Raw genomic sequence first — 15,786 nt, 5'->3', positions numbered from 1 at the left:
GATTATAAAATAAACAAACAATACTACAGTATGCCACATGTTATATTCCGAATTTAACAATTTAAACCGGTAAACTTAAATTTTTAAACCAGTAAATCTATATAATATATAGATATAAAGGGGATATATATTTAAAATTTACAAAACATTAGTCATATATATAGTTAATCTATTAAAAATTTTACATTTTTATTATAGTTTTAAAAATATAGTTCCGCGGTGTACCGCGGGTTAAAACCTAGTTAAAAACAAATTTCAAAACGATATTTCGTATATAAACTTCGATCAACTTACAAGAAAATATTAGAGAAATATTCCTTAAGAACTTGATTAAGTCCTACGTTGGTGATCTAGTAATTGGAAGCAACAAAGTCGCTTTGAGAACTAAATTTAATACTATATATGCATAAGGATTGGGTATTTCTCACTGGCATCAAAGTCTCTAGTCTCTAGAACTAAGAAAATAGGTTCTATCTTTTCTCAGTGAAAATTATGATTCCGAACGTACGTGGCTTATACTACAAGATTGCCTTGAGATAATTGGTCACCAACCAACAAAAGAGAAAGATCCTATGATCAAGAAAAAGAAAAAAAAAGAAAGAACAAGGAGCTGAGGGTGATCCGTGTTTGTGGATTGAAAATGAGCACTTTCTATCGTTAAAGATGGTTGATGATGTGATTGTGGGATATCATCAGTTTGTGTATTTTTCTCAACAAAAAAAAGATATGTTTTGTGAGAGACTGTAGTATATAAGATATGTTTTGGCTAAGACTCCTCTCAGGCATTTTGGTCGAACACATTCAAAGCATCATTAGTGGATCCACAACCAGAATACATTTCGATTAGCGTGTGATAAGTACTAACATCCAAAGGAGTAATGCAGTCATGAACAAGCCTTGCTTCTTCCAAAGCCTCTGCTTCACCAATCACCACATAGTTTAGCTGAACCTAAAAAACCGAGGCAAATCCACAACATATACCTCATCCTACAATTTATCAACAACTTCAATGGCTTCTCTAAATTTCCTTCTTTACAAAAAGCATCAAATGACTCAATAATTGTGTTTTAAATCAAATTATAAAACAAAAGCAAAACCATGTAAAAAGTACAATAATTGTGTTTATTTAATGGAATTTATAACTCCTTAAAAGTTTGTCATTATTGTTTGTTGAGGATTCAGAACTCATATATAATATCTACACAAATTTTATTTTTGTTAGCTGCATATAAGAGGCAACAGTATTTATTTTTAGGTTTAAGGCATCATATATATAAGAGGCAACTTTTTTTAGGTTCAGCCTCTCAGAAAACAATAATTGACCCGTTGTCTGCTGCAAATTCCTTAACATCTGAAGAAGACTCAATTCGGCTTGTAACTTTCTTGACCTATAGGGTAAACAAACCAAGAAACAATAAATTCATATTCAATAATTAACAATCAAAATTGCAGCACGAAAGCTTTGTAAGTTGTAACGTAACTATAAAGTATAAATTATCCTCATAATCTTTAGTTAATTTCAAAGAAATAAAAAAGAATATTATATACAGCAGCTTACCTCTTCATCCCAATTTGTAAAAAAGTGATGAGGGAAAGACATAGACCTTGAACGATGAGTGCACATAAAATTCCTAGCCAAAGCCCCTTAAAATCAAAGTTTGTGTTAATTAATATATACATGTTTAGCTTTCAAACAAATGGTCTAGAAAAAAGTTTGAGATGAGTTAAGAGAGAATCTGAGTTGGGTAGTTGAGTTGATTAATTTACCCGACCACCAACGTGAAAGTGAAATCCAACTAACAAACCGAACGGAATTCCGACAAGATAATATGATCCAAGATTCACGGAGGCTCCTATCTTCTGCCATCCACATCCTCTAGCAACCCCTTTTAGACCGGAAGAAAAAAACCCAATAATTAAACAACATATATAACCGCTGTAAACCGAGTTCCAAAACCAGAATGGTGCATTGTAGCTAGAGTGGTTTGCATTTTACTTGCATGCAAAGAAAGCTTTGAGTATAACCTGAAAGAACGCTTTGGAAGCTGTCTAGGGAGTGACCTAAGGCAAGAATCGGCAACATCGAGGCAACATGTCTGACTACTTCCGGGTCATTACTGAGCAAATCCCCATATCTTCCTTATCAGTATCAGAACCGATCCAACTAGTATACTCTCTACGACGGAAAAGCTCAGGACCACGCGAACCGCAAGCTTAGTCCCTTTTGGATTCCCTGCTCCTAACTCATGTGACACCCTTGTGCTGCGGATTTGGACAATTAGTAATATTGAGGTTACATGATCATTTCGTTATATTATTATATACAGTATATGGTTTACTAATTATTAGTCTTATTATGACCTTGCGGCGCCACTGAGGCCAAACGGGATCATCCAGACTGTTCCTGATATATTAAGGCTGCATATATTTTCTTATCAAATTTAGTCACTAGCTAGGTAATAATAAAACTGGTTCTGAATTATGACAACGAGATAACAATCACTAATGTAAAAATATATTCTTCTTACCAGATTGCAAGAACGGAAGTTTCTAGAACCGGGTTCGGAAGAAGTCCTGACGAGAGAACCAAAAGCTCAAAGGACCACGTCTCTAAGCTGCTCAAAGCAACATCACCAAAATAAAGAAGACACTTTAAAAGGATACTAATTAAGAGAAGCAAGATTTATCAAATCTAAACTAGGTTTAGTATAGTTATTGATGGCAGACATTTTGTTTTCGGACTTACCAAACCATCATTGCAGAAGGAATAGCTAGCTTCATAAAAGGGATGATATCACGCCGAGCCTCCTTAGAGAAACCGGTCCAGGTCAGTGAGCACGAAGGCGAAAACTTGACGTAACACGACAAGAGAATGACATTAAACCAGTACGAAATGGCATTCGCCACAGCAGCTCCTCTAAACCCTAAACCAGATTTCAATACCAAGAGCCAACAGATGATCATGTGAAGACAAGTGGTGACTCCAGAAGAGACCACAACAGGAAACACATTGTTCTGCGCCTGAAAAAACCTGTTGAGACATTGAAGGAGACCGTAGGCGAAGATGCTAGGGATCATGAATCTGGCGTAACCGCGTAAGAGCCAGATAGGTGTGAAATAGATTTGTCTTGGCCGAAGAAGACGAGAAAGTGCTCTGTGTTGGCCCAAATGATGGAAAGAGGAACAGAGAACAGTGTAAGAACAAGCATTGCTCTTTGCATGTGTATGCCTAACATTCCGTACATTTTTGCCCCGTACGACTGGCCACAAGCTGTGTCCAACGTACTTGCTGTTCCCATCTGTTTCAAAGGTGAAAAGTTTAATGATCCGATTTCTTGCAGAACAAGTAAGCGCTCAGAAATATCAATTGATTATAAGTTTGGACTGTATATCATTACTAGTCGTTGTAGACATGTGGGGGTAGCAGAAATGAACAAAATCATGAATTTGTTTTGTGCTTTATATAAAAAACGAACAACCAGTTATGTACAAAACAGCTTTTCTTGTTTATTTTTGGTGTGTTCGCTTTCTCTTTAAAAATGACAAAATGTTTTTTTTTTGTTCTTGTAGGAGCATATATTTATATAGAAGAATCAAATATGCATACGCAAGACTTTTCTACCGTAAACTTTAATTGATAGAACTCCATTAGCGCGCCGGATTAACGACTACATCGATAAATGAATTATTAGATACTCTATCTAAATAACTTTGTAGTAAAAGAGTAGAATAATATATATGTCTGGCGGACCTATGTACAGGGAAGGGGGGTCAACTGACCCCCCTAAAATAGATAAATAGTTGTTTTTGCATGGAGTCAATGAAGTGTCAGTAGCAAAGTTGGTTTGTTTCCCCTAGAATGACCTCTCTAACCAGTGTTCGATTTTCCCCTATTACACCAATACAATTTTTTTTTTGAACATTTTAACTCTTTATTAAAAAAATGACCCCCCTAATTTTTATTCCTGGGTCCGCCACAGAGAGAGAGAGAGAGAGAGAGAGAGAGGAGGGTTCATAGAAGAAAAAAACTGACGAGGAATGTGAAGCCAGTGACGGAGGCGAAAGAGGTGGCAATGGAGGCGGCAGAGAGAGATCGAGCGCCAAGATGTACGACGAACATGACTGAGATTATTTGTAGAGAAAACTGAAGAAGACTCACTGCAATTAGTGGCCCAGACAAGAGTAGCTGCTTCTTGACTTCCTCCTTTACTAATCTACTTTTCTTCTCTTTCTCTCCGATCAGAGGCCACGACAACGTATCCTCACTCTCCTCTCTCATCATTGCTTTGCTTCAGAGAATGTAGACTCTACTCTAGCTAGACAGGTATAAAAATTTAATTGTACTCTAGAAATAATAAAATAACTACAAAAAAATTTAATGGTACTAATTTACTAGTTTTAGTAATATTTTTCAAATTTAAACTGAAGATAGAAAAAGAAAAGAGAAATGAAAGCATATAATTTTATTTAAGAAACTTATAAACAAATAAGTAGAATGTGAAATAGAATAAGCAAAGTAACATGTAAAATATTGGATAAGTTAACTAATTATGTATACTAACAAAAGTTTAAGAAGAGTATAGAGCACGTCCCTGACTTCACTTGTACAAAAAAATAATTTCTTGAGCAACAAATTTCAATTTCAAAAATAAAAGAAAGTACTACTAAAAAAGACAAAATAATAATTAAAAAGGATTATATTTCCTTTTTAACAAAATAAATTAATTAATTTTGTTTAAGGCACAATCTTATCAGTTCTCATTATAACCGTAGGGCACGAACTATCTTCATTCAAAGCAACGACCAGACCAGAATTAATGGATTTTTCAGCACAGTTGGTTAAAGTGCTCTTTACTATTCCCATCTCCCTTCCCAACATGGGTTCGACCCCATCTAGCTACACTGTTACTTGATTTTTTTGTCCATTATACTTGTTCTTTAATATTTTGACCACCACACCCTGCCTAAAAAAGTTTATAGGTCCGCCATTAGTTCAAAGTGTCGGTACTAACTACCAACTACAAATTGATGAGATGAATATTCAAAGTGTCGGTACTAACTATACCAGCTACAAATTGATAGGGGATTAATCATTTCATTAAATTTCTCAAAAAACGTGATAAGCATGGTCCAAAATATAAGATCACCGGTTCCGGTCAGTGTCACTGCAATGAATCTGAACTATAATTAGAAATTATAAGTGCAGAAATCTGAACAACATCTAACATCATTAATAATTATGAAAGTAATGCATGTCACGGCCGGATGGTAGTTTTGTTCTTTTTTTTTTATCTACTTGGTAAAAATATTAAGCGGTGTTAGAATTTAGAAAGAGAAGATTTCATAATACAAGATTGCCTTGAGATAATTGGTCACCAACCAACAAAAAAGAAAGATCCTATCAAGAAAGAAAAAAAAAAGAAAAAGAACAAAGAGCTGAGGAGGGTGAGCGGTGTTTGTGAATTGAAAATGATCAGTGTGTTTTGTGTGTATTTTTCACCAAAAAAAAAAAAAAGTAGAAAGATATGGTTTAGCTAAAATTCAGAGGAAGCATCATCCCACATCTAAGGCAAAACTTAAACTGATTTCAAAACTATGTTCTTGCTGTGTTAGTTCCGTAGTGACGAAAGAAAAAGATCCCTCTAGGAGTTCAATCCTTGTTTAGGTAATTTAGTGTTTAACATGTTACAAAACTCTATTGATGCTACTAGCTAGTAGACCCTGATCCTCTAGGACTTCATTTCCGGTTATAGACCCTGATCCCCCGAAAATGAATTGGATATGGGCAGACCATGGACAACCCGTCCATTCTCACAGTCATGCTAGTAAATGATGTCTCTCAGTTATGCGGGTAATATCTATTAACAGTCATGCTAATAATGATGTCTTCTTCCGCAACAAATAAGGGAAGGACGTGTCCTGTTGTTGCTCATAACTACTCTGGTTGAGATGGAACAAATGAAAAGAACAATCCGGAACCGACGTTGATAAAATTTTTCTCTTTGATGTATCAGCTCTGAAAACCATAATTCAAAACCTGATTACAATATGACATGGACAAAGGTCTTTAAAGTTTCAGCAGTCAAAAATGTGCTTTCTAAATAAGCTATTGTTTGTCTGATATCTTAAAACATGGGTGAGGAGCCTATGCCACTTGTTTACTTGTTTTTCTTCTTCCCAGCAGATTTCTTTTGACCACTCCTCTTGAATTTTTTGAACTTGGTAGTTGCAAGTGCTTCTGCAGCGCTCTTCCCTTCCATCCTCTTTGCCATCTTGACCACACTTGACATACCTCTGACTGCAACTGCCCGCTGCTCTGGTCTACGGCTCATCATCTTGCGATCAAGTGGCCAGTATGCATACGGTTCAACCTTATCTTTCCTCCTAAGATCACCACTTGCCTTTTTGCTTGCATACTCTTTTCCTGTGTAAGAGTATCCAGACTCTGATGTCTTCATCCGCTTTTGGTTCTTCCTGGATGAGTTTCCAGAGAAACGGCTACCTTTGCTACTTTTGGCATCTGAATCTGCATCAGATATTTCCTTTCTTTTAGCCCTCCCTCCTTCACGAATGACTAGCCGCCCTTCCTCATCAAACTCTGCTTCTTCATCCGAGTCAGCTTCCCGTTTGCGAAATTCACTTGACCGAAGAGCTAATCTCGTTTTGTGCCGATCCATTAAGTCAAGCGGTTCATCATCCGACTCATCCACTTCAAGATGACTCTGGTTCCGACTTTTCTTGGATCTGTAATACGTCGCTAACATGTTAGTTTATAGATCCAAAAGCATAGCAAGACAAGATCATTGCCAAAATGTGTATATAACAACCAACCTTAAAGCGGATGCCTTAGATTTTAATAAAGAGGAAGCCTTGCTACGGCCATGAGACTCTGCATCCATGTCGTCTCCATCGCTGTCCTCGTATTCATCATCAAAATCAGAAAATATCTTGGTATCATTCCACCGGCTAACCCTGGAAGACACAAATCAAAAACAAATTAGTACTTGACCACTCAGACACTTCTATGAGACCATCTGTCGATTGAGTTGGTAAGGTACTTTGATGAAGTATCTTTTGAATGCTGCGATTTACTTATGTCAGAACCAGCTGCATATTTTTTCTCTTTACGTTCCTTGATCTGAGATGAACCAAAGATAAAATGTATGAGTGTATAACATAACAGAGGCACTGCAATGTAGACAACTTGAACATTATTAACCTTTCGTATGTTCGTCAGGAGTTTCATATGTTCCTCAGGCATCACAGACCTGACAGCTTCCGTGCCACATTTCTTAATGAGCATCTCCAAGAGAAGCCTCACCTAAATTATACCAACATGACTCTTCAAAAAGGGGCAAGAATCCGCAGAATCAGATCCTATATATATCCTGCCGCTAAGTAACAGTATATACACTAGAAAGAGCTCAACAAGTATAAATGTGTGCGACGAAGTTGTGTGAGATGTGAAATTCACATTTTAGGTACCAAAGATGTCATGTTGGGCATACTGTATAGAAAGTGGGTATTAGAAACACACCTTTGCTTTGAAAAGGTTTTTCGTTCCTTCTGGCCACTTTAATAAGCCTTCAACCATGCTCCTTAAGTTTGCGTGTAGTCCTTCAACGGGTGATTTAGCCACCAAAACCTTCAACAAACCTAAATTTGCCTGTTTCCAAATAGATTGGTTGTATGTTTAAGGAAAACAGTTCAGTATGTCTGTCTCACTGATAAACAAGTGAGACAAATGGCTAACATGCAGCAACAAAAGATGTGGCCTCTTGAAAGGGAAGATAGGTTACTTACTTTTGTAATTTCTTTATTTTTTCTCTGGAGGAGAAGAAATGTTGAAGGAAGCAAATTGTAAGCACTAGCTATGAGATCCGAGAACTCATATGTCAAACGAGCTACACCCTTGACAGCAGCACTAATCATCTGAGGTTTTTCCCCAGCTAAGCAACCAACCACCTGCGACGTTTATAGCAGAGGTCTACAATCAATCTTGATGCAAAAAGGAAAAACTAAGATCCTGAAAGAATATTATTACAATGATTAGATTATACATACCATATTGAAGTACCCATGCAATTGCTCATTGTCTCCACCATTTTCCTCATCTGCATATGCATGACCAATCTGAACAAGCACGTCATAGGCTCTGCTTCTTGTTTTTTTATTTACCTGCATAAACAACAGCGACCTGAATAATGTTTCTTATACGATCATAGTTTGACACAATCAGTTTCAAGCAATGGTTCGTACCTCCTTTAAAGCAAGTATAACTTCGGGTAGGAAAGAAGAAACAATGTCTTTTCTCTCCTTTAAATCATCCTGTACGGGCAAACAAATCATCAGAATCTAAGATAACTATTTTCCCCAGATAATTCTAAAACCTATACAATAGTCATCATACATTTAGTCATAATACAAATAAATTATATAAGGTTTAGCATCTTACAGTCCTTGATGCATGAGCTAACAGGAAGTATAAACAATCAAGTTTATGGCGCTTGGCAGAGACATGGCATAGATTGTGCATCAGGTTAAGCAACTCCTCGAGGTTCTTTGAAACAAATCCATCAGAACTCTGGCGCCAGATGCATATGTAACCAAACGCATTAGTCAAGATTTGTTTGTAAATGAGAGAGCTGAGTTTATTGGTTTTCAAGGACCTTAAGACACAACATCAGTGATGTACTGTTTAACATAAGGTATGCATATATTATGGACAAACAAAATATTATCATGCCATCCAGGCGATGAAGATTTAGACACTTAGCGAATATAAAACCAGTCAGCTATGCACTAAAGGAATCAATATACATGCCCTAATCGAAGATTGTAATCTTAAGGCAGGCAAGGAAAGTAATACCTTCAAGATGATTGAAAGAACTTTGTACGCTTTCTTCTGAATTAGGCCCTTAGGATCCTGCAGTTACAATCCATATTAGTATATACCCATCGTTCTTACAATTCAATAAAAAAACTCATCTTCATGTAAGAGATAAATCACAGCCACACCAAGAACAATAAATCGTTCAATACAATAGATCAATTTACAAACCTGCAATGCAGGCTTCAGAGAACTAAATATGGTATCAACTTCTTGACCATCCAAACCAGGTAATAGTGAAACTAACAGATCAAACAACCTTGCCCTGAAATGAAATGCAGATTATAGGGTCAATATTGGCAGTAGCAACTAAGCAACTAGAAACACAAACTGGAAAACAGTACCTTAAGTTGGAAGAAGAATTTTTGTCTGTGGTGTTATCAACGTCCATCCCATTAACAGAGCTTTCATCTTGTGCAATGGCAGTTTTGGTAGCCTCTAAAAGCTCTCGCAGAGTCTTGAAAAGTAGCTTCGAAACAGTCTTTTTCTCCGCTATGGAAGCCAAGTTGCCTATCGCAGACTGAAAGTAGACAAGAACAGTTATTATAACACAAAGACGAAAAAGTTCTGGTGACATTTAACTAAGTGATATTAAATTGCAACCCATCATTTTATGATGTAAGGCAAGTGAGTACCCTTCCCTCGAAGGTTGTTAATTACCTGAAGAGAACCGCCATCATCTTTGCCAGATTCATGAAATATCCTTGACAAAAGATCCAATAATTTCGGAGCACACAACCGCAAAACTTTCAAATTAGCTGCTGCATGCTGTGAATCATAACGAGCTACTGCTCGTTGCATAGCAGGACTAGCTTCATTAATAGATATTTCTTTCCCCTCAACAACTTCCTTATTCTGTTGAATCAGAATATTCAAACTGGCGCATATAATTCCACGGGTCTCAGCCTGTGTTTGAAGAATTCCACATAATATTCGCCCCAGATCGGCAAAACTCTCCACAGTATCCACGGGATAATTACAGAATGAAGGTAACAAAGCCCATAACGAATATACGAGAGAATCAACACTCCGGGATGCTCCAGGAAGACCTTGTAGCTTGAGCTGTCATCACCAACAACTAGCAAATATTAAGAAATATAAAAACAAGAATATATCAAACAGCAGGATACAATAAAAATTACCTGTTGAGCTTTTTGGCTCATTGTTTCTATCATTCTAAAAATAGTCTCTGTGAAGAAACTAAGGCGTCCTCCAACTGTGTACTGCTTCAAGATTGGGAAGAGCCAAACTTTTACCTCAGACAGATCACTAGCTTCAAGGTTTAAACGTACAACGCTCAAAAATGTTTCAGGTCCCATAGCACCAACGGCTGATCCTACACATACATGCAGCTGCAGATCGCCAACAAAGATAACATCAGTCAGGACATTACAGAACATGACTAACAGAGGCAAGACCTAATACATCGACATGATTGCATCATCTCGAATCATAGAATCATTCTTTCTAACTAAATATGAGAGCACCTCCACATAACAGTACAGATATTTCATGTATCGAACTGCTGTACAAACAGCACAAGATACTATATAGTCATCAGATGAACTTCGGGTCCAATGATGAAGCCAAGATAAGAGATTACAAATGACATCACTATCATTTCTAATGTAATTTAGAATCCAGCAGATGATCATTACACTTCATGAAAAAAAAAGTACAGTTACCTGCTTCCGATAAGGAAAGCCTTCATCAGGTAAATCTTGCATATCTGATAAGTCCTCGAGGGTCTTCCTCAGAAAATATGGAGAATCGTCACCTGAAAATTGTGTGAAAGGATTAGCAAATGAACAACTAAGCAAATAACTGGTCCAAATAACTCCCTAAAGGCACAAGAGTCAGAATCTCAGAAAGGAATAATATTCAACAAGAAGAAACAAATGAAAAGTCAGAGTAAAAATAATAGTTACCTAATTTATCGAACATCGCTGAAACAATTTGAAAAGCCATATCCCAGACTGCATGAAACCTGTAATCAAGCAAGCTCTCAACCGTTGCACACAGCTTTTCAATGACTGTTGGACTAGACATCCTGGCATTCAAGTTTGAATTCCGGATTCCATTGACACCTTCTCTGATCAACCTTTCGTCGATGCATGAAAATATCAAACTCTTCAATGCATCAGTTGCTGCAAAGATTGCCTCCTCGTGTTCAGATGCAAGAATATCTGCCAAAAGAAGCACAAAAATCATGTAAACGGGAGGATAAACCACATTGAGAAAGAGCAGTGTGTTTGAGAAACTCTGAAACCGAAAAAGCAGATACAACAGCATACCTTTCAGACCATTGAACACACTAGGAAGTTTAACCACACAAAGATCTCTGTTTATAGAAAAAGTCCTAGTGATCCCAACTTTCAGCAAACGTGCTGTAAAGGTCATGGTATCAGCAGATGTTTCATGTCCAGAAAACAGTCCAGCCGCAAGCGATAGCACTTCGACCAGCGCCTCAACTGGAACGTTGGCGGTTGGATTGAGACAAAGTGCATTTAAAGAGTCTATCACTGGCCTTGTAATGTATGGATCGCGCAGAATCATCAGCACCTGAAAGCCCTCAATCAGAGTAGCAATGTGCTGTTGAGACATCAAGGCCAAGCACTCTTTTAGAGTGGTCAGAATGTAAAGCACTTGCTTTGCTCCCCTGGCTCCTTCTGAAGAACCCACTTCCGAGTGATGGGCAAGGTCTAAACATCCCTGGAACATTTCTGCAATTGCTCCACTGACTGATTGCCAGGCCTGTGTTCCATGGGATTTCAGCAGGACATCACGGAGACCCGAGTTTGCTAGCTTTCTTACCTGGATTTAAAAGAAGAAAATCATCAAAGTCTGACTTAGACCCAAATCATCAGCACCTGTATATTTTTAAATTTACCTTTCCATCTGAATGGATTACAAAACTCAGCAAGATGCTGCAGGAATTAGAGAATTCGTTCTCCGTAATGGACTCAACAGTTGTGAGAAGGTGAACCAAACACTTAAATCCCGACATCAAGCACTCAGGCGTGGCTGATTCTAGATCCAGAACGTCAAGGACAAGACGCAAAGCCAACCCGTTCCTACTCAGTATTCCTGCTGAGACTTTAGGGAACACAAGGGAAAGGATAACAACATGTGGCTGGACGACATCCAAAGACGGTTGACCATCACCCGACAAGATGCTGTTCAGCGAACTGCATGTGGCCGCAAAGTAAGCAACAGGTGTCCGACTATGATTATCTTCAGCCAGAGTTTTTGATAATTCCTCGATGACGGCACATAGATGTTCATGGTCTGGTCGTTTCGACTGGGATAAACGAGAGCGCATGTACTCCCCAAAATCTTCAGAAACAGGCAGGTCAGGTTCTGAGGGTGTGAGGGACATCCTGGTTTCAATGTCAACACATAATGATTCCATAATTAGGTTCCGTTTCCTTGACTAATCCAATTGAATTCTCTACAATAGAACCGGGAAAAATCCAAATGGAGCTTGTAAGTGTAAAAATGGAGCTTTCTGAGATATTGATGAGACAAGAAAAAACATAAGAACACAAAGAAAGAAAATTTCAACGCAATACTATGCAATCTTCATAATTATCATAAGAATTCGAAATTAACTGCAGAACATATATTAATAAAAACTAAATCATAGGCAAAATTCTACAGGACCAAAGCGAGACTGAAGCGTTTCAAGAGTGAAATACAAACTCAAAAAAAAAAATTAAACTTTAGGGTTAAAGAAGCAATAAAACAAAACAGATAGAGAGAATTAAAGCTTCACAATTTAGATTGAATCTAATCACAAGGAGAAGATTTAAACGGTGGTTGGATTTTCTAACCTGAAAACAGCGAAGGAGAAGAATCGTCGTCGAGACTCCGTTGGCTTGAAGATCGATGAATAGCGACTGCGAGAGACTGCTGAAGTTTTTTATGTTGGCGCTAATGAAAGGTGAAGCCTTTAGGGTTCTCACTTCTCACAAACAAACAAAAAAAAAAAAAAAAACAAACCAGGGTTTAAGGTTTCATACCAAAAGAAAAATCAAATTTTTGTCCGGTTTTGAGATTGGTTTAACAGTTAAAATTAGGAACCAAATGTAACCAGAATTCGGTTCAACCGGTTAATCCGACCAACACGGTCCAATTTGAGACTCCTTTAACAAATTTCCCTTACACACACGCACACACAAAAATATACTTTTGTTTTACAAAGACATTGGCACAATTATAGTGAGTTTGGATCTACCAATAGATTATTTCAATCTTCTGTTAGTCTCTCTCTCACGGATCAAACTTTAAATTACAGATGATGATTAATTTGCAAGCTCACTTGGAGTTCCTCTTGGCTACAAGTCTTTTGTAAAACTTGCTTGTGCGGAAGAACAAAACAGAAGCAACCATAGAGCCGAAGAGAGCCACAGAAGCCATGATCATAAACGATGTCTTGAAACATTGACTTCCAAAGCAAGAATTGTCATCCTCAGAAGCCACCTTGTCGTAGAAGTAACCTATCACTCTCACAGAGAGTAGGTACGACCCGATGGGGCCTGCAATCGAGATCGTGAAGTAAATCGTTCCCATATGCCGGATCCCAAATATCTCTGACGTGATTGTTGGCATGAGCGACCATTGCGAACCGTAAGCCATACCGATCAAAACTGAACCAAAATAGAGACTTCCTTGTAAACCAGAGGCCACTACGATGTGGCCTACAGCCATAATACCTAGAGTTATGGCCATGAAGACAGGTCTTGGCCAGCTATGTTTGTGTAAGAATATGTCTGAGACAAAACCTGCCCCGAACCGGCCTAGAAAGTTCCATATGCTCCAGAGAGAGACCAGAGAATTGAGTTGAACCGGGGAGTAGTGAAGAGACTCCCCTATCTGTCTCATGTTGTTTATAGTGGCGAATCCGGAACCCATCCCACATAGCATTGCCACGAAGAGTAGCCAAAAGTTCACTGTGCTCATTGCTTCCAGTATGTTTGAGTCTTCAACAACAACATGATCTCCATCTGCACAAATTTGCATGTAAAAACAGTCAGTGTTCTGTTCTCATTCTGTTTAGTACTATGATGACATTGGGTGCCTAATCCATTTTTTGGCAAGCATAGGGCTCTTACCCGGGAAAATTTTCAAACTAGGGTCGAGCAAGGCAGATGTGTCGAGAACAAGAGGACGATCCAGAGGAGAAAGTGTCTGAGTTTCTTCGCGTAGGGCTCTCACCGCAACCAAGAGAGGAGAGGCCAGCAACAAAAGCACAAGGATGAAGGAAAAAATCTGCATTGACCGTGATAAACCGAGAACATTTTCAACCGTTATAATGACCATGAGATAGGCGGCTATGATCAAAGAGATCACAGAGAGACCATTCAAGTGTTTCTTCTCACTCGTGGTCACCGTTTCGTAAACTCTTACAAAAGGCATAGTCAAGAAGATGACAAACGTCGGTACTACAGCCAGGAGAAGAATGAAAGTAGCAGGGTTACCTTCACCTCCGCAGACCGCGTGGTACAACTGAATCAGAATTGCTCCACTTAGACCTAGAAATCCCTGAAGTTCAAAGATGAACACATTTAGAGAAAAATGAGTCAGTTTTTTGGATATGCAATCATTAATCATACATCAAACTGAGAGTATACAACAAAAGAAAAGACTCAAGTGAAACAGACTAATCACAATCTATGATGCAAACAAATCTGGATTCAAAGATGAGATCCTCCAAATCAAAGCTAGAGAAACTAAGCTCCAAATCAAAGCTAGAGAAGCTAAGCTCCAAAATCAAAATTTGAAACTTTTTTTTTTATTTACTGGTCATGTAAAACAGTAAAGGTCTAATTTTTCATTTCAAAATGAGATTCTACTTGAGAAAGACTCCTAAAGCACACAAGATCGAGTCGAATTCAATGCGTGATTGAGTTTCCAACTTCACCCAAATTGATAATTCCTTAACAAAGTTACAATCTTTTTATTACCTGCATAATGCCAACAGCAGTCCCACCGTAATGAGAAAAGTTCCGAGCAGCCGTGACAACATTAGCCGTATTGAAAAACGGCAACGAGTGACCAGCCAAGAAGACGAACAAACACATGAGCGGCACAGGCGGTGGTGCAATCAACCCAACAACCGAAGCCCAGATAAAAAAGAAGCCAATAAACCATTGAACCAACCCAACGAAAACCACAACCCAAGGACCACCACGACCGTGTAGCTTAGAAGTCATGGTCGTGTAAAGGTATCCGGAGATGATACCAAAGGTACCACCAATGTCTTTGAAGACAGAAACGAAATCAAGAGTAGATTGGTCATAGGATTGAGATGATTTGAGGATAGATGAGTATATAGCGAATGTGTATGTAGCTCCGCTAAAGCTTTGAATCCATATGCTCGCTGCTGCTGCTACCCACTTCGTGTTTATTCTCTCCATTTTTCGAAATTGAAAGCTTTCTTTTTTTTTTTTTTTTGGAATGTTTATGCTACTAGCCAACTCCAGCTGTATAACCAAATCTCAGGTCTGAAACTGATGATGTCAAATGGAGAAGTATTCAATCGCCCTTTGGACATCGCGATCTTCGATCGAGACTGAGTTAAAAGAAAATTTTGATTAGCCTTTTTAATTATGTGTTGCTCTTGCGGTACCTAAAAGGTACAGTTAAGCTTATACACGTTTAATCATATTATATTAAAAAAAACAATTTAATAATACAGTACTTATCCTTTTTATGTATTAAACTGAGAGAATCAAATATTAGAAACCAAAATTTCTATTTTTGTAAGCAAATTACATCACTTACATGTGTTATGTTTGATATATATATATATATATATATATATATATATATATATTTTTAAGATAGCCATGAAATTTAAATTGAACTAAAATCTTTGAAAATTTTGCCTTATA

The 15,786-nt window shown here is 37.8% G+C and overlaps 3 protein-coding genes and 1 pseudogene across 9 annotated transcripts in view; 1 reads left to right on the top strand and 3 right to left on the bottom strand.

The window, feature by feature from the left end:
• Positions 1 to 15,786, top strand: part of LOC104781816 (polyamine oxidase 3) — a 60,806-nt gene that overhangs the window by 24,302 nt on the left and 20,718 nt on the right. The window lies entirely within an intron of this gene.
• LOC104784175 (protein DETOXIFICATION 15-like) lies at positions 2,743 to 4,328 on the bottom strand (annotated as a pseudogene). The gene is made up of 2 exons (XR_015597542.1): positions 4,034 to 4,328; positions 2,743 to 3,299 (listed from the first exon to the last, which is right to left on the bottom strand). The product of XR_015597542.1 is annotated as a protein DETOXIFICATION 15-like (transcript).
• On the bottom strand, positions 5,985 to 12,900 carry LOC104781823 (uncharacterized). Of its 6 annotated transcripts, none has more exons than XR_015597537.1 (19): positions 12,724 to 12,893; positions 11,781 to 12,270; positions 11,185 to 11,704; positions 10,819 to 11,076; positions 10,576 to 10,667; positions 10,033 to 10,242; positions 9,551 to 9,952; positions 9,235 to 9,410; positions 9,062 to 9,155; positions 8,870 to 8,926; positions 8,456 to 8,584; positions 8,260 to 8,328; positions 8,065 to 8,178; positions 7,804 to 7,965; positions 7,538 to 7,666; positions 7,220 to 7,342; positions 7,059 to 7,138; positions 6,832 to 6,972; positions 5,985 to 6,744 (listed from the first exon to the last, which is right to left on the bottom strand). XR_015597537.1 is itself a non-coding variant. In XM_087511562.1 (19 exons), the coding sequence occupies exons 2-19, from the start codon at positions 12,267 to 12,269 to the stop codon at positions 6,159 to 6,161; spliced, it is 3,810 nt and encodes a 1,269-aa protein (XP_087367688.1). In that variant the 5' UTR covers position 12,270; positions 12,724 to 12,900; the 3' UTR covers positions 5,985 to 6,158. The 6 variants fall into 6 exon arrangements, 3 of the variants coding, with proteins under 3 accessions (XP_087367688.1, XP_087367686.1, XP_087367687.1); XR_015597535.1 differs by having other exon boundaries at positions 11,781 to 12,341; positions 12,724 to 12,869; XR_015597536.1 differs by having other exon boundaries at positions 11,781 to 12,398; positions 12,724 to 12,853.
• On the bottom strand, positions 13,026 to 15,558 carry LOC104781820 (protein NUCLEAR FUSION DEFECTIVE 4). The gene is made up of 3 exons (XM_010506586.3): positions 14,857 to 15,558; positions 14,005 to 14,434; positions 13,026 to 13,896 (listed from the first exon to the last, which is right to left on the bottom strand). The coding sequence occupies exons 1-3, from the start codon at positions 15,307 to 15,309 to the stop codon at positions 13,208 to 13,210; spliced, it is 1,572 nt and encodes a 523-aa protein (XP_010504888.2). The 5' UTR covers positions 15,310 to 15,558; the 3' UTR covers positions 13,026 to 13,207.

This window comes from Camelina sativa, chromosome 4 (genome assembly GCF_030686135.1).
Source record: "Camelina sativa cultivar CO46 ecotype springtype chromosome 4, ASM3068613v1".
Taxonomy (NCBI): domain Eukaryota; kingdom Viridiplantae; phylum Streptophyta; class Magnoliopsida; order Brassicales; family Brassicaceae; genus Camelina; species Camelina sativa.
Note: the sequence above shows the minus strand (reverse complement) of the source record. Positions and strands in the feature narration are given on the sequence as shown.

Coding starts and splice junctions, on each gene's coding strand:
- LOC104781820 (XM_010506586.3), bottom strand. CDS start 15,309: ATGGAGAGAATAAACACGAAGTGGGTAGCAGCAGCAGCGAGCATATGG. Junction 14,435..14,856: donor CTGCTGTTGGCATTATGCAG/GTAATAAAAAGA, acceptor TTTGAACTTCAG/GGATTTCTAGGTCTAAGTGG. Junction 13,897..14,004: donor TAGTTTGAAAATTTTCCCGG/GTAAGAGCCCTA, acceptor AAATTTGTGCAG/ATGGAGATCATGTTGTTGTT.
- LOC104781823 (XM_087511560.1), bottom strand. CDS start 12,302: ATGGAATCATTATGTGTTGACATTGAAACCAGGATGTCCCTCACACCC. Junction 10,243..10,575: donor GCTTTCCTTATCGGAAGCAG/GTAACTGTACTT, acceptor GGCGATCTGCAG/CTGCATGTATGTGTAGGATC. Junction 6,973..7,058: donor TCAAAAGATACTTCATCAAA/GTACCTTACCAA, acceptor TGTGTCTTCCAG/GGTTAGCCGGTGGAATGATA.